Source organism: Salarias fasciatus, chromosome 2, assembly GCF_902148845.1.
Source record: "Salarias fasciatus chromosome 2, fSalaFa1.1, whole genome shotgun sequence".
In the NCBI taxonomy this organism is placed as follows: Eukaryota; Metazoa; Chordata; class Actinopteri; order Blenniiformes; family Blenniidae; genus Salarias; species Salarias fasciatus.
This window is the reverse complement of record NC_043746.1, coordinates 20,733,343-20,760,646: the sequence shown is the minus strand read 5'-3', so window position 1 is coordinate 20,760,646 and position 27,304 is coordinate 20,733,343. Positions and strand designations below refer to the sequence as shown.

General features: G+C 44.4%; 1 protein-coding gene and 1 long non-coding RNA gene across 8 annotated transcripts in view; one reads left to right on the top strand and one right to left on the bottom strand.

Annotated features, from left to right (window-relative positions):
* The window catches only part of atp8a1 (ATPase phospholipid transporting 8A1), a 91,431-nt gene that overhangs the window by 49,027 nt on the left and 15,100 nt on the right, over positions 1–27,304 (top strand). For all 7 annotated transcript variants that reach the window (XM_030115219.1, XM_030115211.1, XM_030115199.1 and 4 more), the window contains 12 exons: positions 1,329–1,411; positions 2,897–2,946; positions 3,292–3,361; positions 4,486–4,570; positions 5,568–5,707; positions 7,476–7,614; positions 9,969–10,033; positions 14,491–14,663; positions 15,574–15,757; positions 17,300–17,410; positions 22,774–22,848; positions 24,159–24,281. In XM_030115219.1, coding sequence (XP_029971079.1) covers positions 1,329–1,411; positions 2,897–2,946; positions 3,292–3,361; positions 4,486–4,570; positions 5,568–5,707; positions 7,476–7,614; positions 9,969–10,033; positions 14,491–14,663; positions 15,574–15,757; positions 17,300–17,410; positions 22,774–22,848; positions 24,159–24,281 — 1,298 coding nt within the window. The remainder of the gene's footprint in view (positions 1–1,328; positions 1,412–2,896; positions 2,947–3,291; positions 3,362–4,485; positions 4,571–5,567; positions 5,708–7,475; positions 7,615–9,968; positions 10,034–14,490; positions 14,664–15,573; positions 15,758–17,299; positions 17,411–22,773; positions 22,849–24,158; positions 24,282–27,304) is intronic.
* Positions 13,121–26,245, bottom strand: LOC115405617 (uncharacterized). Its single transcript, XR_003933446.1, has 3 exons — positions 26,031–26,245; positions 23,694–23,698; positions 13,121–13,132 (listed from the first exon to the last, which is right to left on the bottom strand). It is a non-coding gene; the product is annotated as an uncharacterized LOC115405617 (long non-coding RNA).

Here is a 27,304-nt window from a genome sequence, read left to right as displayed (position 1 = left end):
ATGCTCAGCGGCTTTTCTTCGTTAGTCCGAACTGCTGCTGCCCCGGCCGCCGAGCGCCGCGGGTCCAACGGCGCGGGTCTGAAAGCGGCGGTGATAAACTGCTGGTGCTGCGGCTCTGACTTGACCCGGGTGCAGGTGCTTTGCATGTGCGATCCTCTGTGCCCTTGATACTCCTCTTCGTTGTAGTGTTTAATTTTCTATCTGGTGACCTGTGTAGCCCGAGTACATGAAACGCATCCCCGCAGCCTTCAGGCACCAGCATTTTATGAAAGGCATTTTATATAATCAGAACAGCAGGGGAGGAATGCCAGGAATGGTAATATAAAATCAAATCTCCTGTTTACAGAATGCATGGTGTCTGTCACTTTGATTCTTGGAGCCTCACCCTGATCCCTCAGTCTATCAGTTTCCCCGCTGAATGTAACACACCGAGACAGCTGTCAGTCATACGTTCCCTTCAACAGGATCTGCAACTCTAGAAAATGACCACGTCTCACATTAACAGTAACAAAACCAAGCATAACTTTTTTAAAGCATTGCATTTTAAAATCATGCTTTACATCCATTCGCTAAATAGAAACATGTTTCCATTATTTGTAACTCATGCAAATGGCACACCCTTTATCTGGGTTTTACACATCTAGCCTGTTGAACTTTGCAACCCACGAAAGACTTTGCAAACTCTAACTGCTCTTCGTTAAATGTGAACATTTCTACAGTGTACTCATGATTTTTTACAATAGTTTGAGTCTTTTATGCTACTGTTTTCCTCATTGTGTCACCTCACATGGCATTTGACTGTATGTGGGCCCTGAATTGAAACAAAGGGCTGTCTGAGGATATTTTAGTGCTTTAGCCACTATGAAGCACCATTTCTGACTTATCGAGTGTCAGCCATTTGAAATGACAGAAATGGAAAGATGGTTTTAATAAATACATACACTCTGGCCTTCATCTGTTGGAGAGACGCGGCTTGTTTTGCCCGATTCCTCAGGACACTCATGGTCCTCTGGTGCTCTGGGGTTTGAAGCTGCGTGGGGAATGTCTGAAAAAAGAAAGCTAGTTTACTGAACTGTAAAAAAAAAAAAAAAGCAAAGCTTTTTTTTTCCGCCCTGCAGCAGCCGCATTCAAGCTGCAGCACAGGTTACCTGGTCGCAGCTTTCAGTCACTGCCCTCACTCTGAAAATGTGTCAAAACAAACCAGGTTTGTGTATCACATGCGGCTCCCATCATAAATGTCAGGTCAGGATTCATTTAAACCGAGAGGCTCTCAGCCGTGTGTTCGGCAGGTTTACTCTCCCCCTAACATTTCTGTGTTTGCTTCACAGACGAGGGCGCACTGGTGAGAGCCGCACGGAACCTCGGCTTCGTGTTTTCAGGTAGAACTCCTGACAGCGTCATTGTGGAAATGGTAAGTTTGTAGATATGAAGGGCTTGAAAGCTGTTCTACTGATAAATGAGCCCATTTAATCTGTCTGATTTACACGATTATGATGTTATATAACCTCAAACAAGACAAAGTTTTAACCAAATTGTAGGATGCCTCACTTTGTGAGCTGAAGGGCTGAACAACTGAAAGGCCATGTTTAGAAAACAGTCCGCACTCTCTCCCTCCAGTTCAAAACTTGACCTTTCTTTAAGCACATTTATTAAATTAATACGGTTGGAGATGCAGCCATGAGTCTGAACATTGGGTTAGAGGCTCTCTCGCCTCATCGCAGGAGGAACCTGGGACCTTTCTGTGTTTAGTTTGCATGTTCTGTCCTGCATTGACCGAAATATGTGTTCTTCAGTTCATTTTCAAACACAGCGAGCTGTGTGTGGGACTCTTCATCCATTTTATTTGCCACTGAATTTGCAAAAGTCTATAAATGTGATTATTGATATCAAATTCAGATCTTAAAAACTGGACCAGATTTAGAACCTTGTTTAAATGGGTTTGTTTGACTCCCAAGAAAGTAATCATAAAAAAAAAGTAGTTTGAAAATCTACTTTAATAACTCGTAAGTAACTACCAGACAATCCGTGGAGATCACAGGAAATCATTGCATCTCATCCACAATTTGTTCCACATGAATCCTTGAAAAATTGGACACTTTTGCGGTGCATCAGTCTTTTAATAAATTCATCATTAAGTGGCGTTATATATTCATATTCAGGGATTAAGAAGTTCTGGTAGTTTTTGTTCCTTTGCAGTTTGGCCCTCTGCTTCTTCTTGTTTTCAATATTTATGAAGCTAAACAACTGCTGATAGCAACGACATATTCAAGATTAGCTGTGTGCAATGAATTCAGTAATTCATATTTTCCACATTGCACACACACAAAAACTCAAAAACAAAAATTCTAACAAGAAGACCTGCTTTTATTCCCGTGGATCACGACAATAGAAAATTTCACATCTGCCGTGCTGCTATCGTGAGCCGAGGCACCGTGTCCTCTCTAAAGCTCGGGTCAGCCTTCCTGCTGTTTCCTTAATTGGCTAACCTGATGATTGCACTTTAAGAGCCCGAAGAGGAAAGGCCAGAACCATTTCTGTTCTTTTATTTTTTTTCTCTCCCTCCTTCCTGGTCAGAACATCTCGTCTCCTCGACAGCCGTCCAATTTCTTTATCTTCATTAGACCTTTCAAAGCTCTCAGCATCTACTTAATCACTCTGTCTTGTACCTGGCTGTCTCTGCAATTAAGGGAGCTAATTGAATTTTACCTTGTTATTCTGTCCCCATCAGCTCTTTGCAGGCAACTGATAAACACATTTAAAGTGCAATTACAGCTGATTGGAGGAGGGTTGCAGGATTGGCTTGTGCTACGTAACATAACCCCCCCCTTTTCTTCAAAACATTGAGGCTGAGGTGTTTCCTTTGTGGATTGTTAACTTGCGTGTTTCTTTGCTTTAGCTTGGAACGGAAGAAAAGTACGAACTGCTTCATGTGCTGGAGTTCACAAGGTAATTCTTTAATTATAGTCCACGACATTAATGCAACAAATCACTGCCTGCCTGGATCAAGGTGTGCATAGAAATAACATTCACTGTTTGATCCTCAAAGAACCTGTTGACGTCTCATTATTCTCACATGATTTGCACCAATTACTGACGTGTCTACCGCCTGATACGTCCCTCACCTTTTGGAGTTCTAATTTTCAGCAGTCGTGCGCTCATGCAGCATGCTGTAATTTGCTGCAACACCTTGTAATGCGAAATCTCTCACTTGCTTTCACTCTTTCTCTCTCCCCCCCCCCCCCCCCCCCCCCCCCCACACTCTCTCGCTCTCTCTGCTGTTTTGTCTCCTAGTGTGAGGAAGAGGATGTCAGTCATCATGCGCACCCCATCTGGGAAGATCCGCCTTTACTGCAAAGGCGCCGTGAGTGTCTGTCTCTCTCCATGGCAACGCGTGACAGTCCGTCACCATCGTCTACACACACACACACACACACACACACACAGCCCGTTTTCTCGTGTGAGGAAGTCTTTTCCGAGAGCAGCAGGACGAAGCGTTGCCATTTCACATATGCACACACAGACACACACACACACACGTTAGGATGAACACGAAGGAACACAGCTTATAAAACTTGGAGACAAGCTTCATTTCACAGTAACACAACTTGATACACTTGAAGGGCCTAATGTGATCCAGCTCAGTAGCTCTGCCATAAATCCTGCCGCTGCAACAGTCATGATGCTCAGCTTGGCTTGAGACTGTTTGAAAAAACCTTCAGGCAAACCTGTTTATTATTGTAGTTGTCGTTTGCAGTAGCGTAGAACCGGACTGTGTTTCATCACGTTGTTTTTTAAGATGGACCCAGTTTGAAATAGGAAGGAGGGCGCAGTGTGAGGGCCGCTGTCATATGCAGTGCCTTCTGCTGCAGCAGCCCCTCCCTCTGCACCCCAGTGATTAAAGTTCCTGTTTTTCCCAACAGAGTTTATGATTCACTGAAGTCAGATGTACAGCAGATTTGTTTTACTGGATCACATTCGATTTGCACCTAATAAACTGACCTATGCTTCTATGCGGTGGCTTTAATTCCATTAATTGTATTAACATGTATGAATGTGTAATTTAGGATTATTAAACAAGACCTTGGTTATGTACACTTATTATTTAATCTATTTCTGTCTTTTCATTTGCCAGAGTAACAGATTAAATTGATAAAAAAAAAAGAACTAATTAAAGTTCTTAATGTAAGAATGGTAGTGTTCATAATTGTATTTTAATTTGTGTATTATTTCAGATTAAAAATTGCTGAATTTACAAAATGTATATACAGTATATGTTAAAGATGATCACATGTGTGACTCTAATACAAGATCACAACAGAATGACAGGATTCGGGTGCATTTCTCGTATATTCAGTCAGCTCATGTTACTATTTGGAAGCAGTTTGTGAGTCCGGATCCAGCTCTGAACTCCATCAGCAGTGAAACGCAGCTTCCCTTTCCTCCTTTCCGGGTGTCAGTAACCGGCCAGTGTTGCTTTCCCCTCAGGACACAGTGATCTATGACCGTCTGGCAGACAGCTCGAGGTACAAAGAGATCACCCTGAAGCACCTGGAGCAGTTTGCAACTGAGGGTGAGTGGACGAATGCCGCCCCCTGTCGGCCGAAAAGGAAACATCTTTGAGGATGTCTTCAATATAAAACTTAATTTATTTCGACTCATAATCATCACTTGATTCTCTGCTGAAGCAGCAAAATGAGTTTTTGTTCCCGACAAACCTTTTTCCCCCGATGCAGTACAGTTAGTCTCAGTGTGACGGTTTGGCATTAATAGCTGGAGGAGGCAGTGAAATGGAAGAAAACTGCACCACACACACACTTCCAGGTGATTTGTGTCAATGCTGCCCCCTTGTGACACATAAGCAAAGTAATGTCATTAGTGGTGTTGTATGGAGGATAAATATAGCATTCAGGACAGATTGTGAAGACGGTCAGTCACTGTAATGTTCCGCTTCGTGAGAAGGAATCTAATATTCAAGGCTCAATGTTTGATGTTTTGGTTTTGAGCATTTTACAAAGAACCCAGATAATCCTTTTCTTTACTAAGATAGATGCTTCTGTATTCAAATAAATTATCCTGGATGGATATCAGACATGTTCTGTTAAATCCTGTCAACTTTTACCTGATCACATACAGAGCATGTGTGTATTTAGACTAAACTTTTAAAAAACAATAGCTTTCATTTGAATCAGGTGGATATCATACCAGCTAAATCGCAGATCAGTTTTTACGATTTGAAAAGCAGAAAGGTAAACAGACTTTTCTACTTTTATATGATTTGATTATTGAACGTAACAGTGCCTCTTGGCTATGAAGTGCATCCTGTTTATCTACATTCAGTTAGTGTGGCTTCAATAAACAACATGTCCCTGTGGGATGAGCAGCAGAGCGTATGGACTGAGAGCATGAAGACATCCCCAAATCAAACAGCTTTCACTGCCGTAGACCCTCCATGAAGCCTGAAGAAAACCTCACATTGACTTACAGAGGAACTGTAAAATCAGCATTCTGAAATGTTAAGCAGTGAAAGAAAACCATGACGTTTTGCGGTGCTGTTTTCTGTCCTCCAGGGCTGCGCACTCTGTGCTTCGCGGTGGCAGACGTCAGTGAGTCGTCCTATCAGCAGTGGCAGGAGATCCACCACAGAGCCTGCACCTCCCTGCAGAACAGAGCCCTGAAACTGGAGGAGAGCTACGAGCTGATCGAAAAGGTTCGCCGGTTCACAGATTGAAATCGCTTCCGTGGTCTCATGTCCTCTAAACTTCACTTCTCCCACATCTTATTGCTGAATGCAGTCAGCATGACAAGGCAGAGACAGCTTTTCTTCAGTTAATATGCCAAATGTTCCACAAATCATGGATTTTAAAAGGCCTCGACAGAGGAATTAGATCGAGCATAAACTGCAGTACATGCGTACATACAGAAGTTGAAAGCTCTGAGGGTTTTTGTGTGACAGTTTGATGTTTTCAGCAGCAGCAGGCGCAGTGGGTTTTCTGGGAGCCGGGTCCGTGTGGCGTTGGTCAAACACAGGAAGCCACAGCTGTAAATCAGGCTCTTGGCTCGTTCGCCGCGGCTCCTCCCGGCCGGCCAAAACAAATGGAGACAATCCATCACGAAATAAACATAAAAGCTTTCAGAGAGGAAAATGTAAAGTGCATTGCTTAATGAGCGGAGTGTGGCGCTGCGGCTGCGGGGGCTTGTGAGCGTCGTTGCCGTTAAGGGGACCACCCGTACTTCAAACTGCACACAGTGACGCCACATGGGGGCGCAGTGGAGTCACTATGAAACTGAAGAGATTCAGGATGTCAATTATCAAAGGACAGCCTCAAATCATGTCTCTAACCACAATCTGAAAGGGTTATCATGTAGTTTGTGAGAAAATTTTTAAATTCATTTGAAAAAAATGCCTAATTGATCAGTTGAATTGTCATTAATTGCCCATTTTACAATTTTGATTCTAATTTCCTCAAAGCATGTTTTAGCTTCTGTTATTGTTCTACGTCACTGTATAGATTTTTATTGTAATAATTGCTACAATTTGAACTTCATATAATGCAATTCTTGACAGTATCGGTGAAATAAAGGTTCTTTTTGTTTAGAGTTTAAATTAATTGATTTATTTTGGACTGCTGGGTTGGCTTATCTGACTTTTATTACCTTTACCTACTGAGTTGTCCTAGAAGACAATTAGGATCTCAAGAGTTATATGCAAATATGTGTGTTTCTACCGGTGTTTTAGGTATTTGACTGTGTAGGAGACACTCCCCTTAAGTGATAACAGATGGCCCTATGTTAACTAAATAGAAATCTACCCAAGATCTTGTATTGTAGTTCCTTCTTGGCTTAATCGATTGAAATCTTGTTAACCTGGTTCTTGTATCATAAACCGCAACAAGTTCCCTCGTGGATAAAGTCGTCACGTTTGTCTCCAGGCACAGTTTTTCTCGCAGTGATCAGAAGCGACAGACCTCAGACGTTCAACCTGCTGCGCGCAGGTTGTAGCTCACACAGCCTTTCCTCCACCGCTGGCTCCCGTCTTTCCTCTAACCCTGGGCCTTTTCAAATCCACGGCCTTGTGACGGGCTCATGCAAGCCCACAACCAGCCCCTCCGAACCGCAGAGCTTCCTGGGAAAAACACCAACCATGCTTTGTGGGTGTGTTTGTGTGGGAACGATCCTTTCCATAGATGCACACACACACACACACACACACACACACACACACACACACATACACACACACTAACTCTCTCTCGGGACCACGGTAACTGATCCAAAACCCCTTAAGCCAGCGGTGGGTTTTTCTGGGTGATAAACAAGAGCGGCTGATGAGGAGAAAAATACCACTGGCTGAGTGACACGATCCTGGCTCAGATGCTTGTCTGACACATGACATTTTAAAGGCCTTCCTCTGTTATGATCCCTACACACTGGCCTTTTTTCTCTTTCCTACCCCCCCCTGACTTCTCCCCATGTAGAACCTGCAGCTCCTGGGGGCCACGGCGATCGAGGACAAGCTTCAGGATAAAGTGCCCGAGACCATCGAGACTCTGATGAAGGCTGACATCAAGATCTGGATCCTGACCGGGGACAAACAGGAAACAGCCATCAATATTGGTGAGCGTATGTGTATATCGTGTAAAGTGTCATGCTGGTGTTTTAATACCAACAATTGTACTGTTTTTTTAAAGATGAATGGGAAATAATTCGTCTTAATACAAGAAGATCTGGGTTTATTTCTTGATCGGGGCCTTGGACTCGCACTGAACTGAAGTTGCGGGTGAATGTGATAAAAACCCTTCCAGACTCTCTCAGCCGCCGCAGTCAGACCCGCCGCGTCATTCTTCACGCAGAAAGCGAAAGTACTGACAAGCCGAATGTGTCTCTGTCACACGTATCCAGCGAAAGCATCTGTCGCAGAATGCCAGATGATTTATGGGCTCGCTGCACTGACATGAAATAAATAACATGCATATGTACACAGGCAGGAACCTCGCACGCATCCAGATCCAGCTGCTCCAGAGGTTTGAAACCTGCAGATGTTGATGCAGGTTGACCGTTTTAATTAAATTTGCTCGGTTTTATATGCATCTAACTGCCTCAGATGGATTTAGCCTTGAATGTAGCTAACGTTGCAACACATAATTGAGGAATATAGATATCAAAGGTACGTCTGCCACTGCAGCCCGACTGAATCGGCCCTTTGTGCCCACTGGGCCCAGATGTGAAGGATCCCAGCAGATGCTCACGCTGACTGGAATTATTTTACAGTTCCGCCTTTTGACTAAGCCGCTCTTAAAAAAACTCGGCTCAATATTGACTTTATTTTTTATTATTTTCAGTGAAAGATGATCCCCATCACTGAGGTTAAGGGTGCATATTTCACTAATTTGGACTAATGAAGTCCGTCCAACACTTTTTTTTTTTTTTTTTTTTAACCCTTTGAACTTTCAGAAACCACCCAAATGCAACTTTTGCCACAGAAAGTTAAACATAGACCCTGCTGAGTTTATGTATCCACAGAAAATATTTACAGCCATTGTTTGAGTTTGTGCGTGAGCCTGAGGCAACATGACCCAATGTTAAGTACCTCCTCTCAAACCGTGCGTCTGGCCGCCTGAGGAAAGCGAAATGTTTGCTCTGGGACACGCTCCATGAGCTGCTGCTTGTGCCGAGGCTGCGTGGAGGTAACGCACGGGACGGGCCAGAATTCAGTGAAAGGAAACATTTGCTCGCTTCGCTAATGCTGCGCAGGTTTTGGGCATCATCCCCTTAAGCAGGGGTAAACAAATGTTACCAGACCTCACCGTATATCTACGTACCATTATAATGACTTGCTGTTTAATTCAGGCCCCTTAATTCTTCCTCATCAGCAAGTTATCCATCCATTATCTGTAATTGTTGCTCCTGAAGCAACATCCCACATTATTGAGACATGAATGTCATTGTTGGACATTCCCGAAGCCTCATGGGAACAGTGTTTAGTTCTGCCTGAGTTGGAGAAAGCCCAGGAATTTAACTTTGGTGAAATTTTTAAAAAACACATTAAGCGGAAGGGCTGTGGCAGGAATTAGCAAGGGGGAAGGGAACAGAGACAGTGTTGAGATCTGGAGACATTTTCCACACATTGGCACATTTCTGGACATTTGCACCTTTGCACTTAAGAAAACAATCCTGCAGACCCCAGACCCTGTTTGGTTTTGACTCTAGAGGTGAAACTTACTCATTTCCTGTGTGTGTGCGTGTGTGTGCGCTTGTGTGTGTGTGTGTGTTGTGCATAATCTTATCTGGGTTTCACTCACAGAAAATGCCACCCATGTATTCAGCGGCTCTGCAGCAGCCTCCCGTAAGACACAGAAATCTCTCTCCAGACAGAAGCAAAGTGTTGAAGCCCACAAATATTCGTGCGGTCGTGCCACAGATGGCCGCCTTCTCAGGCAGCCAAAGCTTTTAAACTGAAGGCTTCAGTTTGGGTCCGTGAAACATTTCTGTTTCCCCCCCCCAATGGGAGGCTCCCTCTACCACCTTGCTGGTGACCCTGAGCATCTGTCCCAGCCAAGACCTGAGGGGAACGCTCCCCAGAGAGCCATGCTGGGTAACTCAGAGTTGTAACTGCCTATTAAAACAGGAAACTGACAAACTCTTGTAAACCAAACTCATTAGTCATGTGCCGAGACACTGCCTCTGAGCAGTAACATTTTAATTGCTACGCCCCGAACGTGTTGGTTGTTTTGATTTTCCTCCTTTTATTCCTTCAAGGAACCGTGTGCTTGTGTCTTTTGTCAGCTGTCGCTGACCTGAGTGGGTTCTTGAAGCTCGAGTAAACATGATTTTTATGGAGAAATTAAACAGCAGTTAAGCTTGTAAACATCTTCTTTAAACCTACGCGCTTACGTTTGCAGTCTTCTCATTTTCTGATGTATTTTCTGCATTAACTCGATGTTTTCCTCCTCTTGTCTGTTTTCCTGCAGGACATTCCTGCAAACTACTGACCAAGAACATGGGAATGCTCGTGATCAATGAAGACACTTTGGACGTAAGTAACGCACATTGTCGCCTCACAAATCACCAAACTCCTCAGGTTTCACTCTTTTCTCATCTGGTCCACGCAATTGCTGCTTTCTAAGCTTTATAACACATGTGTAAATTTGTCATTTAGCAGAAGAATATCCTTTATGTTGAAGTTTTGGCAGGTTTTAGTCACTTATAACACAATGTATGGCATTATTAATATACACTTGTGTGGAGCTACACGTACAGCTGTGCACAGTTTCAGGCAGGGGTGTCAGATGTGCAGCTCCGGGCCAAAACCCCAACACCCTCCGGCTTAAGCGCAGCTACTCAGAAATACTTTAACATGTTGCTCTCAGACAATAAAATATATGACGTGAGAACATCCTCACTCAATCCCAATGAAAAAAGCTGTCTGTAGGCTGAATGGATGAGGCGACGGGGAGCCTTCCATCTAAACCCACCACATGTCCTGAAATCCGCATTCAACATCTTTAAGACTCCCAGCAGAGAAGTCTGCTGACCCCCCCCCCCGGCAGGAGAGCCTTGTCTGTTGTTTCTGCAATTGAAAAGGCCAAGTCCCTGCAAAAGCTAAGCCGAGGACTGTCCGATGGAAGAGAAACTCCGCTGCATTTCAGTACGCAGAAGGGCGGAAACGGTGAGGAAAAAGTGGATGAAAGAGGAGGAGGAGGAGGAGGAGGAGGAAGAGGAGGAGGAGGGCGTTTGGAGGTGATGACGGACGGCCTTCACTCTGTCAGCCAGTCGTTATGCATGATGAATGGAGCCGAGGTAGAAACTTGGGCACAGTGCATTCATAAAGCACACGGACTGGCGCTTTGAAATGTCAGGTCCCATTCTGCTGTGGCTGAGCAGATGCTTACATAAGGCAGTTTGTTAAAACACAAGAGGAGAAAGTTCCCCACCAGGACCGAGCAGGGCTCGGGCAGCGGGGCTCAGGCCGGCTGCTCTCGTGCTGCGAGGGAGAGTAATTGGAGCATGTCTTCACTATGTGCTCCATTTCAAACCTATTATTAAAAGATGGCGAGACTTATTGATGTTTAATATACTGAATCTCATTTGAACTAAAATTCCTGAAGCAGGAAAAAAAAACCACTTTGTAGAATTGTTTATTCACAACTCCGAACTGACGTCTACTTCTACTATAGAATATATATTATATGAAAAAGTTCTTGAAAACGTCATGAGCTGTAAAACTGAATGAGCACATACATGTTTTCTCTCTTGCTGTAACGCCCAGAAACCACCCACCCCATTGGAAGGCAGTCAGCATGACATCAATCCATCCATTTTCTGAACCCCTTTATCCCAGTCAGGGTCACGGGGCGCCGCGGCCAATCCCTGTTCACGATACTCTGTGGACAGATCACCAGTCCATCACAGGGCGGACAGAGACAGACAGTCACACACACTCACATTCACACCTGTGGGCAATTTACAGTGACTAATTAACCCTAAATGCATGTTTTTGTACTGTGGGAGGAAACTGGAGTACCCTGAGAAAACCCACGGCCCACTGCACCACCGCGCTCCTCACTGGAAACCAGTGTAGCACCAGATTCATTAATACAGTTTCAGCCATTTTTTTTTTTGCTGATATATATCTGTATGACAGTTTTTTTTTTATTCCATATGTTCTACTCACACAGTAATCCTGAAATTCATCTGGTAAAAGAAGATAGTAAATAATGGTGAACTAGTAACTGGCTTCATGTTATCTTCACCTAGGAAATGACAGAATGTCGATCAGGTCAGTGTTTGCACTGAAAACTGTCAGATCTGACTGATCGCATATGCGCCTTGTAATCTGACCCACTGAGATTCCCGGAAGAGGGTTCAGAAGACAGAAAAACAGTAGCTTTACATTCAGTAGCTTTCACTGTGAATCCATTCATTTGCCAGAAACAAGCAACAGTCTGCACGTTTTGGACAGTATGTAGAAGTGGTTGTATGTTTCTTGCAAACATGTGGAAAAACACCATTGCAGTGTGAGTTGAGGAACTCCAAGTTATTGCAGCCTGATTTTTTTCCAGCTATCAGGGGGGATACACCTGATGGAGCAGTGACAAATACTGTAATATTCCTTGTTTTAATATATATTACAACATTGATCTTGAAATTGAACATTCTCATGTGTAGTTTTGGGATAATTTCCTTTATACACAAATATCTGCCACCACTTTTCACAGGTCCAGCTTTATCTGATTATACAAAAAATTTAATGATTTTGCAATAAATAGAATATTACTAGTTTGTAAAAGCATTTAATACAAAAAAAAGTAGTTGGAGTACATCCATTATTACTCTATATGTGATTAGATTTTTTTTTCTTTTACATGGAATACAGAACAACACATCAGGTGGATTTTGGTATTGGTCCACACACGTCTGAGGTGGAACTTCTTTTCAAACCCATTTTGTTGACCCCGCATCAAGACCGATGATGGCATTACACACATCCAAATGTCCAGATTCCCCATCATGACTGTCATGTCCTGTTCGCTGTACTCAAGGGTCTATATCAACAAAAGAGCTCAGTCTGGATGGGAAGCTCTCCTGCGTTTCTGAACGGACGCCACACACTCGCTCCAAAACTAAACACTCGCCAGTCACATCGGCTAAACTGGTCATTATAGCCATAACAAAGAGGCTTTAGGAAGAGACATGCAGCATTACTGCTAAAATTCCACGGCGGAAATTAGGGGGTAAATGGCTGTTCTACTTAAGGAAATGGTAAACTCTGCTTATCAGTCTGTGTGATGAATAGATTGCGCTCTGAACAAAGTGAATTCCTTCCCGTACTTCTAGTTTGCCAGCTTTTAAACAGGCACCGAAACTGAGATGTAATCTTAAAGCTCTCTGGTTACTCAGATGGAGGAGCTGTAGTTGAATATAGTTATCAGAAGCTACACACACACACACACACACTGCCCAGCGCTCGCCATCTCGTGCTGTGTCGGAGACCCCGTCAGGGATGGCTAAGTCCTCACAGCTGCTCTCCGCTTGTATCCTCTTGCTGGGTTTCTCTCCTCTGTTAATCCATCATCTCTCTCTGTGCGTGTCTCTCACCCTCCGTCTCTCGCTTTGTGAAACGTAAAGCCCCTTTCTCCAAATATTTCCTTTAAGCTGGGGTTTCAGAGTTTTGTTATGCCAAGCGAACAGTGCGCGGTCCCCCTGGTACAATACGACTGGCCTGACACATCTGACCTCGGCACCGGGCCGGACCCCTCCCGCGCTCGCTCCCGTTAACGGCCTCCATTTTATTTTAATGATTTCAGCTGTTTGGGCATCTGCTTGACACATTACAGTCAATCTTTCTATTAATTTAATAATTCTGTGTAATGCAGTTACACCCGATATATATTCACTGTGCACAGTGTTCGCTAAATTCCTCTCAAACATATATATATATATTTTTTTTTTAAATCTATGAAGTCTCATAAATAATGGTCGCATACAGAATTTGGTTTTATTAGCTGAAGACTTCGCCATCTGTGGCGAAGATGATTGAATAAAGAGTAAATTAATGATCTCACCGCTAAATCCATCCGTCCGGCCCACATGCCCGCAAACGGTTAATCTTCCTGTAAGTCTGATATTTATATAATATCATCATCACTCACCATCACAGCCGCGTACACCGCGAAAGCAAACACCATCCGTTCGCCAGGCTCATCTGCACTGTCGGCCCATAGGCCGGGCTGCGGCGCAATAAATATGGGAATCACGATAAATAAATATGTGAAATATGAACCGCAGCTGCTCTGCAGAGGCGAAGAGATCTGCCAACTTTACACTGCTGTCAGTGGGAGATTTTCCTATCATGCATTAAGACTGTAAAATTTGGGCATTGTTGGGAGATAAAAATGTCGTGGAGTCATTCGATCCTGCCAGAAGCTGGCAGTGATGCAGGTCTGTTTAGATGCCGTTTCACTGTTGGATTTCAGAAGATATTAAGAGAATTTCCCACAATAATGAAATGAAAACATTGAATTCAGTTTTCCTTTATATCAGAAAATACGCCGTCATAACTCAGAAACTGGAGTCTCGTGTTGTGAGATCTCACCAGGGAAAAAACTGATATGTGTTATTTCTAATATACTGCAGTTGAAACCCAGAATATGTTTTCATAACGCGTTTCACATTCTGCCGTTGCATTTTGATTCATTATTCATGAAAATTCTCATTTAACTTTACAGACATGATTGATGTGTGATTCATATAGACGTGTGCGTACACTTAATTACTTAATGCAAGAACGGATGTCGTTTTTATTATAGATTTAAAAAGAAAAATTCTGATTAATCATAATCAAAGTTTTTGAATGCCAATCCGCTCGAGGAAAACACAAACGTTTATCTGGCCAGAGTGAACATTTCCTTCGACAACGCGATGGTTTTGTAATAATTCAGCTGATTGCGACTGCTAATGCGCGTTTGCATAATTGCGTTTCTCATCCCGCAGGCGACGAGGGAGACGCTCAGTCACCACTGTGGAATGCTGGGAGATGCCCTCTACAAGGAAAACGACTTTGCTCTCATTATCGACGGGAAGACCCTCAAATACGCCCTGACGTTCGGAGTGCGACAGTACTTCCTCGACCTCGCCCTGTCCTGTAAAGCTGTCATATGCTGCAGGTAAGATTTAAAGAAAAAAAAAAAAAACCCAAATGAAATGAAGGACTTTGTGGTCAAACTATAAAATCCCACGTCTTTGCCACAGAGATCATTCAGCAGGGTTTTTTTTTACAGCGGCGCTTTTAAAAAGCACGATAGTCATAAATTTAAATGGAAACTTTCAACATGATGAAGGTGGACTGTTGACCTGAACAGGCCACATAAATAATAGCAAGTACTTAAGCGCTCAAGCAGCCGTGACGAGGTCCGAGGCCACAACTCAGCACCAGGTTTTCACAACAGCAGCAAGCCTCTCGGTGCCACACTGTGTCCCTGTTTTATTTTTTATTTTATTTACTCTGTCACCCCCCCCCCCCCCCCCCCCCCCCCCCCCACCTCTACCTGGCTTTGCCTCGTGCAGTGAGATACTCCGAGAGATGAATGAGGCCCCTTAAACCGCGGCGAACATAAACATTAACCGCTTCACAGCTAAAGACAGACATGCAGTTTACTGCATCATCTCCAGGGAGTTTTTTATTTCAAGGCACATGAAGTGAGAGCACCAAGAGGAGAAGTGGCAGGTTTGGGCCGTGACCATCTGTCCGTCTTTTTATATATGTGTGCCAGCATTGTGCTCTGCTCAGAAATAGCAAAAGTTACAAGCGTTGGTGAGTTTATGGTGTTCAATCACGTCAGGGTTTTTTTTTAACTTGTTTCCAGCTCATAATTGCCAAAGAAAAAAGGAGTATTGTGTATTTCTTCAGTTTGCCAAGTTTTATTGTTTATTTAACTTACCTTTTGCACTACTATTGTAAATATCTGCTCACCTCAGCGTCATCTTATGTATTTAACTTGGCTATGTTAGTATTCTTCTCCAGATTTTATTTGAATCTGACTGATTGCATATGGTGGGACGTTCATTCCTTTCCAGAGTGTCTCCTCTTCAAAAGTCGGAGGTGGTGGAGATGGTGAAGAAGCAGGTGAAGGTGATCACGCTGGCCATCGGAGACGGTGCTAACGACGTAGGAATGATCCAGACGGCTCATGTCGGAGTGGGAATCTCAGGAAACGAAGGTCTGCAGGCTGCAAACTCCTCGGACTACTCTATTGCTCAGGTCAGTGTGACGGCGAGCGCTCGGCCGGAGCGCTTTGATCATCCCACAATAAGACTTGATCACCAAGTAGAAAGACATTAGATAAACATTTACTGATCAAAATGTGCTTCCTCTGGGTCTGTAAGTGTCTTTAATTTGGCATCGTTGCAGGGATTTTCATTCCCTGCCCTATAAAACTGAGCTTCCACAGATTGACCTGCCACTGTTTTCTCAAGTATAACACATGTTACTGATAGCTTGTTGCTTTGTTCCTCCGGACAATGGGCCAGAAGTCTTAAAGGGCTTCAGATCATGCAACGAAGTAGTAACACCTGTAAAACAGGCATCGGGCGACACCTTATCCCCCCCATGACTGTGAAAAACACACTCTGCTATTTAAATGCTTAATGACACTGTAGTAACCAGTTTGTCTGCAACTTTGGATCGATATGCGATGCCTGTTTGTAACTCAAACTGTGTGGCATCGTGGCTCCGTTTCTGAGCCGGGGGGCCGGAGAGTTCGGAAAACTAATAGCTGACGAGGAGAGAGTGCGCTCTCTGCACTTTGCTATGCAATTACTATTCAGGGAGATTTCGGTTTTTCTTTAAGTGCTTCATTTTGTCCACGTGACGTATCCACAATATGTGTCTTTCGAAGTCAGGTGGCCTCCTATAATCCATTTAGGTCGTGGTCCCAGCATTAAATTAAATTACACTTCCAGGCTTCCACTGGTACTTTCCATATATTAAAGGTAATGGTACTTTAACTGTTATTTGCTTCCTGCAAACTGAAATCAATCCCTTGAGGTTGTATATATGTTTTTTTTCCTGTTGTATTGCATGATTTACATTGATACCCTGGAGTGTCAGATGAGCCGCACGCCGCCGGGCCGATGTTCGGCAGCTGGTTTCTAAGACTTAAAACTTGCAAACTGTCAGTTTTTTTTTTTTTTTTTTTTTTTTTTGTTAAAGCTCAGAGGAGAGCAAAGGAGGAGCGAGGCACCTCTGCTGTCCGTCTGTCATCAGCTTCCGTCTGCGTGAACTGATGTTTGATCCAGACGTTTGAGGGGTCACACAAACTGGGGGCCGCCACCGTGCTTTTATTTCACCCGGGAGGATCGCGGCGAAGCTGAAAGATGAGCAGGCCTCAAAAATAAACAAAGCTGTGTTCCTCTCCAAAGCTCAGCTTCAATTCTACTCCACTGCCTCATGGCGTAATCATGTATCCATTTAGATGTTATACTTACCCCTCAGAGACCACCGCCCTGATATCAACCCTTCTAATTTCAGGAGTTTAAAGCTCGGCCTCTCAGTCTTTGACTCGACGTGGCTGGAATGTGTTAGCTTGAGTTGCAGCCACAATGGATCATCAGTTCTTTAGCTCCCTGCTTGACACTGACAAAAGACTTTCTTTAATCTTGGCCATCCTGTAACTGCTTTTACTGTTCCAACCCCGATCTCTGATTATGAGGAGCCATTAGCCAGCCGATGCACAAAGACCGCCGCTGTCCATTCATCTTGTCGTTTTTGTTTTTTTTTTCCCTCCATTTACTCCCCTCACAGTTCAAATACTTGAAAAATCTGCTGCTCGTCCACGGAGCCTGGAATTACAACCGCGTGGCCAAGTGTATCCTGTACTGCTTCTACAAGAACATCGTCCTCTACATCATCGAGGTGAGCCTCAAACGGACGCCGTCGAGACTCAAATCCAAGCTTTTAACACGATGTGGATTCATTTATGTTTCGAATAACACTGCTCCTTAAAGGGGAAGATTCTGACTTGCAGTTTCCATGTTTATATTTCTGTTGACTGGCACAGTAATGAAACACAGTAATGAAGGGGGAGGTGTGTATAATTAACAGCAGGGCCGCCCTTTAGGAAGAACTCACCAGAAACTAAGTCCTCAGAATTACACACCTCGCCCTGTCGTGTTGAGGCTTCACATTGTAACTATAATATTTCGCCATTTCACGCTGGGTTGGCATCTTCCACCCGTCTTCTCTGTCTGCTTTATTCAGGCTAACAGAGGCAAGAGCCTGAAGGTGTTTACATTAGGCAAAGGCCAAGGTACACCCATTATGGGACAAACACACACTCACACACACACACACCTACCTACTGGCAATTTGGAGTCGCCAATTCACAGGAGTCAGAGTACTCTGAGAAGCGTTACACAGGCACCAGGAGAGCCCGCCGAGCAGCAGCAGCCCAGAATCCTTACATGTTGTTGTTGTGAAGAGGTGTGTTAAGCTCTGCACCTGTTTATCACTATTCGGGTGATAATTATTCAGGCAGTGTCAGACTTTTTGGAGTTTTTCTGGAAACATTAAAAATCATTTGGATGAGGATATCAGTTCAGAGACACTCAGTTCCAGACTTTCTTCAGTTCGTCACTGAACGGATTCTCATTTCATTGTAGGTTTCTCCCAGCGTCGGTCATTTTGCATGGGGTGGGTTTGATGGCGTTTGACAGATACCAGACCCAGTGCAGATTGCAGCCTCAGAGCTATAACCAAGGGTGACCAGACAGGTTAAGTGCTTCCTATCAGCGGCAGCTTTATCGCTGGCGGTGCTCGGATGTTTTGATCTACAGGCGCTGCACTTGTCTGATGAAAGTAGCAACTTAAGCTTTGAATCTTCTCGAAAAACTCAAAATCAGATACTGATATTGCCAAGTGATGAGCGTTTCTCTCCCTGGCACGCCCCGCAGCCAGAGGGTTTAATGAGGTGCTGTGCTGCTTTGAATATTTGAAGTCATGTAGTTGTAAAAAATTGATACGCTCTTATTGACAATCAAAACGCCTTTGAATTTCTTGGATTCATTAGGAGGGAACCCGCCATGTCATCAATCAATAGTGCTTCACATTTCTGACGTTACTTAAGAATATCCAGATGGGTAAAGATCTGAAAAGCAGCAGCACTTCATGAGGATAAAGCTGTTAAAAAGAAATGACTGTTTCAGTGTCTTTGCTCAAGAAAGGAATCACAGTTTTTTCGTTTTAAGAATATCATCACCGCGTAACCTCGCATTAGAAATATGAGCCCTTTAAACTTCTCTCGTGTTCATCCTCAGTCTGCGACACCTGACCTCTGATCCCCTTTTTCATAGTTGTTCTGGTTTATATGCCATGAAAAATCAGTAGACTACCTTCTGCATTCCAGCGTGTCTGCCTCTGGCGCTCCGCCGCCCGAAGTCAGAGAGGGTCACTGGTCTCTCGCCAGGCTTTGAATGTGGCCATAAATTCATAGCAACAGTTCGATCGCGCTCCCCTTTTACCAGATAAGGTAAAATACCAGTCACATATGCAAATTAACGGTAAAATTCAATTTGATGCTAATTTAATTCTCGACTGGCAAAACCAATTGACATTTCAGCTTTCCTCAGCTCTTCCCAGGAAATTGAATTACTGTTGTTTGCCTGTTTTAAAATCATCTGTAATCTTTATTGTGCTTTTATTTCTCTCTCTCTCTCTCTCTCTCTCTCTCTCTCTCTCTCTCTCTCTCTCTCTCTCTCTCTCTCTCTCTCTCTCTCTCTCTCTCTCTCTCTCTCTGCTTTTGATGTGTAGGTCCATTAAAAATAACAACTTGAAATTCATATATTCAGCTTGATTCAAGGCAGATCGCACCGTTTCTCATTCCTCATTTGAATTCTAAATCGACCTGAGCTCATTATCACATAAAAGTTTGGGTCAAAATCCTTCTCGGCATCCTTCTTCTTCTTTTTTTTTTTTTTCTTTCTTTTTTTCAGTCCAACCGCAGCTTCCATTTGAAACACTCCAGGTCCCTTTTCAAAGGCCTTTTTTCAACAACTGGAACATAACATCTATAGTTCTGTCTGCAGGGCGAGCCTCTTTCCAGCTCACCTTTTGTTGCTGACTGAAAACATAACTCCCCTCCTCCCCTGTGCTGCACTCCTTCAGGGGACTGAAGGAGATAATAGGACATTTCTTTACTGTTTGGCTGCTTCAGTATTTCAAATGTCCCTGTTTTGTAAGAACCTGACATCTTACACACCAGCAACCCTGGGCTATGAGTAAAAGCTGCATTTGTTGCAATAATGGGTTTACTTTAGAGCGTGCATGTTTTTCTCGCCGACTCTCAGGGTTACCTTGCAAAAGAGAATCGCAGATTTTGAGGAGAATTTTAACTTTTTGTTGGCGGCGCCATTGTCCCGTACAGTGTGCGTTACAATTTGAATGCCTTCGCTGGGAGACTCTGTGTTTAAGCCTCTTTTCATCCACTGAGTCTTTGCTTCCTTATAAGAGACATAGAGTAGGAGGGCGCAGGATTCTTGGGCCATTGTGAAAGATGTGAATGTGAGCGCAACTCTTGGAGCAGTGCAGCATTTTCAGAGCCTCACTGAGGGTTAATTGTGAGGCTGTCACTCCAGTGGTTGATTGAATGACAGATGGAACTCCTTCACAGCACTTCTTTTCCCTTCTTTGATCCTTTTCTTCCCGGTTTTTGTATTTTCTTTCTTTTTAAAACCAAAAAAAATTGAGAAAACAGTTGAAGCATGGTCACACTCTAAGCATAACGTTACACGTAACTGAAAATGGCAGCTGTAATGACTTAAATATTTTTGAAGCGTTGTGCCCAGTTGCTTAATAAACTTGAGGAAGAACTTCGGACATTTCTAACTTTGACTCTGCTACCAATTACGTTGAAAACTAACTCACAGCCTCACAAAGGGTGGAATTCAGACACATCAAAGCTGAGGGACCTTTCTAAAGGACGCCATAGCAACTCGATTCAAACGGGCGATCCAGCTGGCCCTCTCAGGTTTGATTGACACATTGCCAAGGTGCTACAGAAGGGCCTGATGGACAAGTGGCATTTACGAGGCAATTACATGAAAGCTCATTCACTGTGGGGCTCAGCGCCGTCAGAGATGGCTCGGCGTAGCAGAGCAAAGCCCGCCGACAAGAAGCGCTGAATGGAACCACACGCCCCGTCTGGCGTGGTGAGCCAGCCTCTGTTTGCTTCGCCACATATTTCCAGCATATTTATCAGCTTTGCGTTGCGTTCCTCTTTCCTTCTTTGCGAGCTTTTTGCATAAATGCCATTGGTGATTCTGCAGCGCTCAGCTTCAGAGAATCGGGGCTCACATTGTTGAGGACAAATGTCATACTCCCCCCACCGCCCCCCCAGCCACTTCTAGACAATAGAGCAAAGCTGCAGAGTACCCCTGGAATCAATGATTTTTCCATTCGCTGATGAATATGCAAGTCTTCTTATCGGCTAGCCCCTGCCCAGTCCTCCTCCCCTTTTTTTTTTTTTCTCGAGCTCTCGCTTTTCTTCCATCACTGTTTTTCACGATGTGCAGTGGGGGATAGAGGCCAGCCACACCCCTCCACTGAGTGGCACTCAATGAGGAGAAGAAAAGGGGAAGAAAAAATCCTGCCTGGTACTTCCCCTAATGAGCAAATCAATGCATCTGTCCCTCAAGAGACGGAAAGAGCGAGAAAGAGAGAGGAGCTATTGGGAACCCAAAAGACCAGGCCAAAACACTCACACAGAAGCAGTTACCACATGCTATGAATAGGAGCCTTTTTTTAACTTAGCACAACAATATATCGGCCCAGAGCCTCACATTGAGCAGAGCTTTAATTAATTCAGCAGTTTGACCTACTCGCTAGCCTCTCGTTACCGTTGCTTGAACCACACTAATGGTTGAACCTGCCTCATGGCTCGGACTTCGTCTTCTCATAACCCATGGCAACAGCATCTGAATGTATTTCCCAACAAGCCAAAGCTAAAACATCTAAAACTGTTGTATACTTGAGGTGTTTGGATTTAAAGCCACGAAGCCCCGGATTTGGTAAAAGTTGTGTAAAAACAAAACGAAAAAAACGTGATAGAGTGCAGCTGATGGACTACAAGGTGGGATCTGTGTAGTGTGGGTGTGGTGGAAGAGGGGCGGGTGGAGGGGCAGGAGCATCAGAGGGCCTGCACAGAAACTCAGACTCCGTCTACTGCACCCCTCCAGCCCCCCCCCCCCCCCCCCCCCCTTTATGAGGAGGACGAAGAGTGGGGGTGGTGACGTTTGTCTTCATGCATACACTTACACCATTAAATGGGAGCGACCAGTGGCAGATTGGTATTGGTGGTGCAGACAGTGGCAGCAGCGGGCGGGGCCCTCTCAGAATTTGTAGCAGTTCATGCTTTCATAATGAAGTTAAATGAAGCGAGGAAATGCTTGGTTGGCCACGGCCAAAACACAGCACCCCTGATGTTCCCTTGACAGTTTTAGCATCGGAAAGAGCCCGTCCCGGACCGCAGCGCGGCCAACTGTTGACTCTGTGCAGGGAGGCTTCTGATTCAGACGAGGGAAACAATTTTCAAGTTTTATTATTAGTTTCAGCTCACAGATAAATCCCCTTAGAGATGAGAACAAATTGTACTTTGCTCACATTTTTCAAACTGTATGCATCGGTTGGTCTGCTTACTTATTCACATAATTCATTTAGGAACACTTTGCTCCTGTCCTGATCTCAGAGGCCATGTTTGTATAGATAAGTATGACTAATCAGCAGATTGATAAGCCCCCTTTCCATCCAACAGATGGTTTAAATTATCTCTGCCTCCCTTTCGTGACACAATATATCAAAGTGTCCGTCGTTCAGAGACGCGCGGCCTGACTCTGGCCCTGCAGCTAACCTCATCTGTCACCCACATGTCGTCAGGTAGATCACAGTGGGAAACGGCTGGTAAGATAAATGTTTGAAGGTAATCCTGTGATGAATCCGGTGTGTAATTTGCATCGTGGAGGCGGTATCTGGAGGTCCCGGCTTTCCCACCGTCATTCATGTTTCCTCGTCGGCTTGTTTTAGAGATAAACCAGCAGGAGCCATTCTCCTTCCATTGTGTTTCATAGGGAGAGTGTTGTTGTGTAGATACTAGTCTACTGTTTCAGAGTCACAAGACAGGGAATAATGTAATGCGACTTTAAAATATCTGCCAATCCCCTGAGCTATGTCTGATAATGCTACAATTATGTCAACAAATTGTTTTCTGTGTGTTTTCTGTCTTTTAGATCTGGTTTGCTTTCGTTAATGGATTCTCCGGTCAGATTCTGTTTGAGCGATGGTGCATTGGCTTATACAACGTGGTGAGTACTCACAGCTTCACTTCACTCCTTCACTTTTATATCCTCTTTGAAGAGGAACTCGGCTTTTCCCGTGTTGCCCCCAAACGGATCTCTCCATTGCGTGATTATGTCATCCACGTCCTGAAAATGTTCATCTTTATTTATGGCCTCCTGTCAGGTCCGTATTCCCTCTGTGTCCGAAACTATGCGCTGAATGTGAAAGAGCAACAGCTTTCCTTGCCCCAAAGAGTGTAGTTAGCAGAGTTGCTCTGTTTGAATGATAAAAAAGAAGAGGAAGACTGGAGCAGCAAGCGTGCTGGCAGGGAATCCCACAGGGCGCTGTAATGGGACCACTCCTAATGAACTCATATTTCATATCTGTCATGAGTTAAGTTGCAGAAAAAAAAAAGGTGCATCTGTGTTCTGATCTTTAACACCAAGCTACGACGACCACAGATGTAACTTTAAACTGTTTATTAAAAGAAATGCACTTCTATCAGCAGAAATGAATTAGAGAAGTGTGAAGTGACGTTTTCCTCGCACTCCTGATCGGCCTCAAGTGGAAGTGATTTATGAGAGGGACAAACTGTGAAGCATTTCCACAAAGCGGGCTTCTTTACATTAGTTTCATAATAAACCATCATAAATTAGGAGCTAAACTGTATTTCTTGGGTGGCTGGAGCCAGACCGGGGTCTTTTACATTATCTGAAAAGTGAAGGCATTCCTCCGGCTCAGTGGGAGTCTGTCAGAGGCAGCGGGCTAAATCCGCCCCTCAATGGAGATCTTCCTGGGCTCGGCTCTCAATAAGAAAGGAGTCCAGTGGAGCATGTCCTGTGGCCCGCCGGTCCTGTGGACTGAGGCAGACTCCCACTCCAGATGGGCCTGCAGGGAGCTCGCACCGCCCGAGCCGCTCAGCCCCTCGGCCACACAATACCATCACTCCTCTCCCAGCAGCTGTTACACAGAACATTACACCACCGCCGAGAAATGACACTTTAGCCAGACCTGAATACCTGCTTCTTAGTCAAGAAAGTCGCAGATGTTCATTGGAGATGGGTTTTGCATATGAACAGAGGTGAAGCATGACAAATCAAAATAACAAACCCCAAAGGGTTTTGAGGTCAAGGCTCTTCTACGATGTGAACCTGAGGGTGAAGCAAGTGGAGAACCGACTGAAGAAAATCCCTCAACCAGTTTAACACATGGAGGTGTTGGAAATGGTAAAATGCAGCTAAAGTTTTAGTTCATACAGACTCACTTCAGATGATTCAAGGTCAGATCCTTTAATAGAGTAATCATTGCTGTTTTTCTGTGTTCGTCTTTCATGTAGATCTTCACTGCTTTGCCACCTCTGACTCTGGGAATATTCGAGCGCTCCTGCAGGAAAGAAAATATGCTGAAATACCCAGAACTCTACAAAACATCCCAGAACGCAATGGGCTTTAACACCAAGGTAACTTTACTATCTATCAGATACATGTTTACATGTATTATATGTGTTTGTGTTTGTTCTGTCTCTTCACCACTGATAATCAAATGCTACTTGTTGAAGCTCTTATCTGTATCTGCCTGTGATGTTTTCACAGTTTGCCTTCAGTTTGAACTTACTCTTCAGCTGCTCCATTTGAAGTGGTCATAAAGCCGATAACCGCCTGATGTCTGGTTAACTTGTATTAGATGTTACCGTTGTGTTGCGGCGAGGGTCTCATGTGTCTCCGCTCTCAGCCGGCGTTGGCCTGGCTTGACCTGTCCTGTCGAGCTGCCCCGGCTGTCTGCTAGCTTTCCATTGCTGGTAATAAAGTCGTCTCCGCCTTTCTCCATGCCGAGCCACAGACTCCTGGACCCTCCTCACAGGCGTGGTGACCTGGTTAGTGCCACATGGAGCTGGATTAAAGGCGGATTGGCCATGGTGGTCGGGGGCAGTCGGGGTCAGATGGGTTGGGGGATGTAGCAGAAAGAATCGGAGCAGGGCGGGGGGGATAAGAAGCGTGCTGTCATTGTGTCATGTCGTTTGTTAGGGAAAATATTGCAATTTGTTGAAGTAATGGAGGTTTTGTTCTCAAACAGATCACATTTAACACTCAGGACCAGACAGCCTTTATTATGTGACACTATAAGCCATAAACAGCTTTCTGTTTAAGTCCAAGAAGCAGTTTTAAGAAGCAGCACTCGATTTACCCGATGAGATGTTGGCACATACTCCCTTTCTGCTCTGCGTAACCCCATGCTTAATTACTTTTTCACTGCAGAGGGAGACACAATTTACCTTGTTGACAGCTGAAATGACAAAACATCAAATAAGCACCTTTACAATCCGAGCTGAGATGTTAACTGTTTGTTTTGCTTGATTCATGCGCAATGAATAACTTTCGTTGATGGGTTTGAAACACCTGAATCCTTTTTGATAGTGTAACCATTTAATTTTGTCTTCCTTGTATGAATATATTATTTCCATATTTGACAAGGACTTTTAATGAAGTAGTGGAACTTTGCAGAAACAATATTAATCTTATTCAAATTCATTGTATTGCTTAATCATCTAATGTTTTTTTTTCTACTTAAATACCACAAAGGGATTTCCAAACTCAAAATAAATGTCTGAACAAACTCTATTCAAAGTAGATTGAAAGTTATGACCACACAGCTTCTGTTTAATCATCCAATATTTCTGCTGTTGTGGGAATTTTCCCTTTCATCGCCTTTTCTTTTTCAAGTCTTATTTTATTTTTGTGTGCCAAAAGCGAATCACCCAAATATGTGTCTGATAGTTAGACGCAAATGAACTCCCGTTTGTTTGGGCCACATTTTCCAAGTCCCATAAATGATGACTCGGCCAGGTCAGCGGGCTGTTTTTGCTGGCTTGTCCACTCTTTTCCCGAGATATTTTCCTTGCAGCTGGCCCGAGGCGAGAAGAGAAAATCCAGCAGGAATTTGGCCCCTCGAAGCCGCTCTTTCTGCACGCCTGGCTCTTTTGTACACAACAGATACTGTCTTTGTGAATTAAAGCTGTTTGTGTTGAGGCGCGAGAAGGGGAGAGAGTGAGGGCACGGAAAGTGAACGAGCGACGGGGCTCGAAGCCACGCCTCGGGCTTTTAATTACATATCGGCGACACTCGAGCCGCCCTAATAAAACCACGGCTCTCTTTAAGTGGCTGCAGTAATTTCAGCAGCGCACCAGCAACTGTCACGTCTTATGAAGCACCTTTTCCACTCCCTTCTCCCTCTGCTTACCTTGCTCGTTCAAATAGAAACAGGAAGGAGTGGGCAGCTCTGGAAATATTTGGCTCGATATTAATTACTGGCTTTCATGCGTTTCACTTTTTTTTTTTTTTTTTTTGCAATTAGGGCTTTCACAAAGGGCCGAATCTTTACCGGACAAACCGCGCATTCATAGGGAGAGGATCCTCAGCCGGGCCACATGAGAGCGACAGAAGAGAGAGCCGGGCGGCTGTAGGGCTGAAAAGCAGAATCCCACTGTGACGAACGGTTATGAACATTTATTGATTTCATTAACATTCATTATCGCAGAGAGGAAACGGGCTGGTTCGCTCCCCGCGGTGTTGGTGACGGGAGAGTCGGGCAGGAGGCTGATGGAGAGCTCAGCCTGTCAGTGGGAGGCTAATTGGGATAAACATGTGACTGTAACATTAGTGATGATTTAGTACGCGTTTGACCGCTGAGACAGAGGGGTGGGGGTGGGGGTTTAGCTTTTGGCCACCCCTTCGCTCGGTGTATTGGGTTTTGTGTACACAGCGGGAGGGTGAGGTAATCTGGGGTGTGTCTGTGCGGGGCGGGGGTGTGAGTGGGGCTGTTGGACTTTGTTTCGTTGGCCGATGCGGTGAGAAGTTGTGCCACTCGGCCAGAGGTGGATTTGTAAAGACCTTAAGCTAAAGTCTAGATTGAAACAGGACTTTCTCATTCACCGTCCCCCGCTCTGCCTCGCCCGGCTCTTGTTTCGCCTCCTCTCTCACACCCTTTTCCTGGCAGAATATTTGGCGTCGGCCCACAGCAGTAATTGTTCTTCCAAAATGACTCAAACCTGCAGACATCCGAAGAAGTTTCACATCTCAGGATGTCTAATTTGTCTCGAATAAACCGTGTTTAATGTTTCACTGACAGCTTTGCTGAAGCTGGTGAAAAAGGTGTGTGTTTAAGAAAGCGAGCCTCTAACTCGCCGTCTGCCAAGAGCCGATGATTAAAAAGAAGCCAGAGATTAAAAATGCGATGGGTTCGACTTCCACAAGCAGCTCTCTCGCCGGGTTTGACAGATTTTCATCTTTTAAAGTTAGCACCAACGTCTGGGTTGGTATTTGGGGGGGGGCGCGAACGTGGAGGGATTTTTTTGGCAGAATAGATTTCACGGCTGTTTCATGCTACATCGCCCATTAGTGTTTGGTTTGGCTGTGGCGTATCCTAATGTAAATTTGAAGCAACACGGTTTCGGAGTTGGGAGTATTGATTTAAGTGCCTCATCCA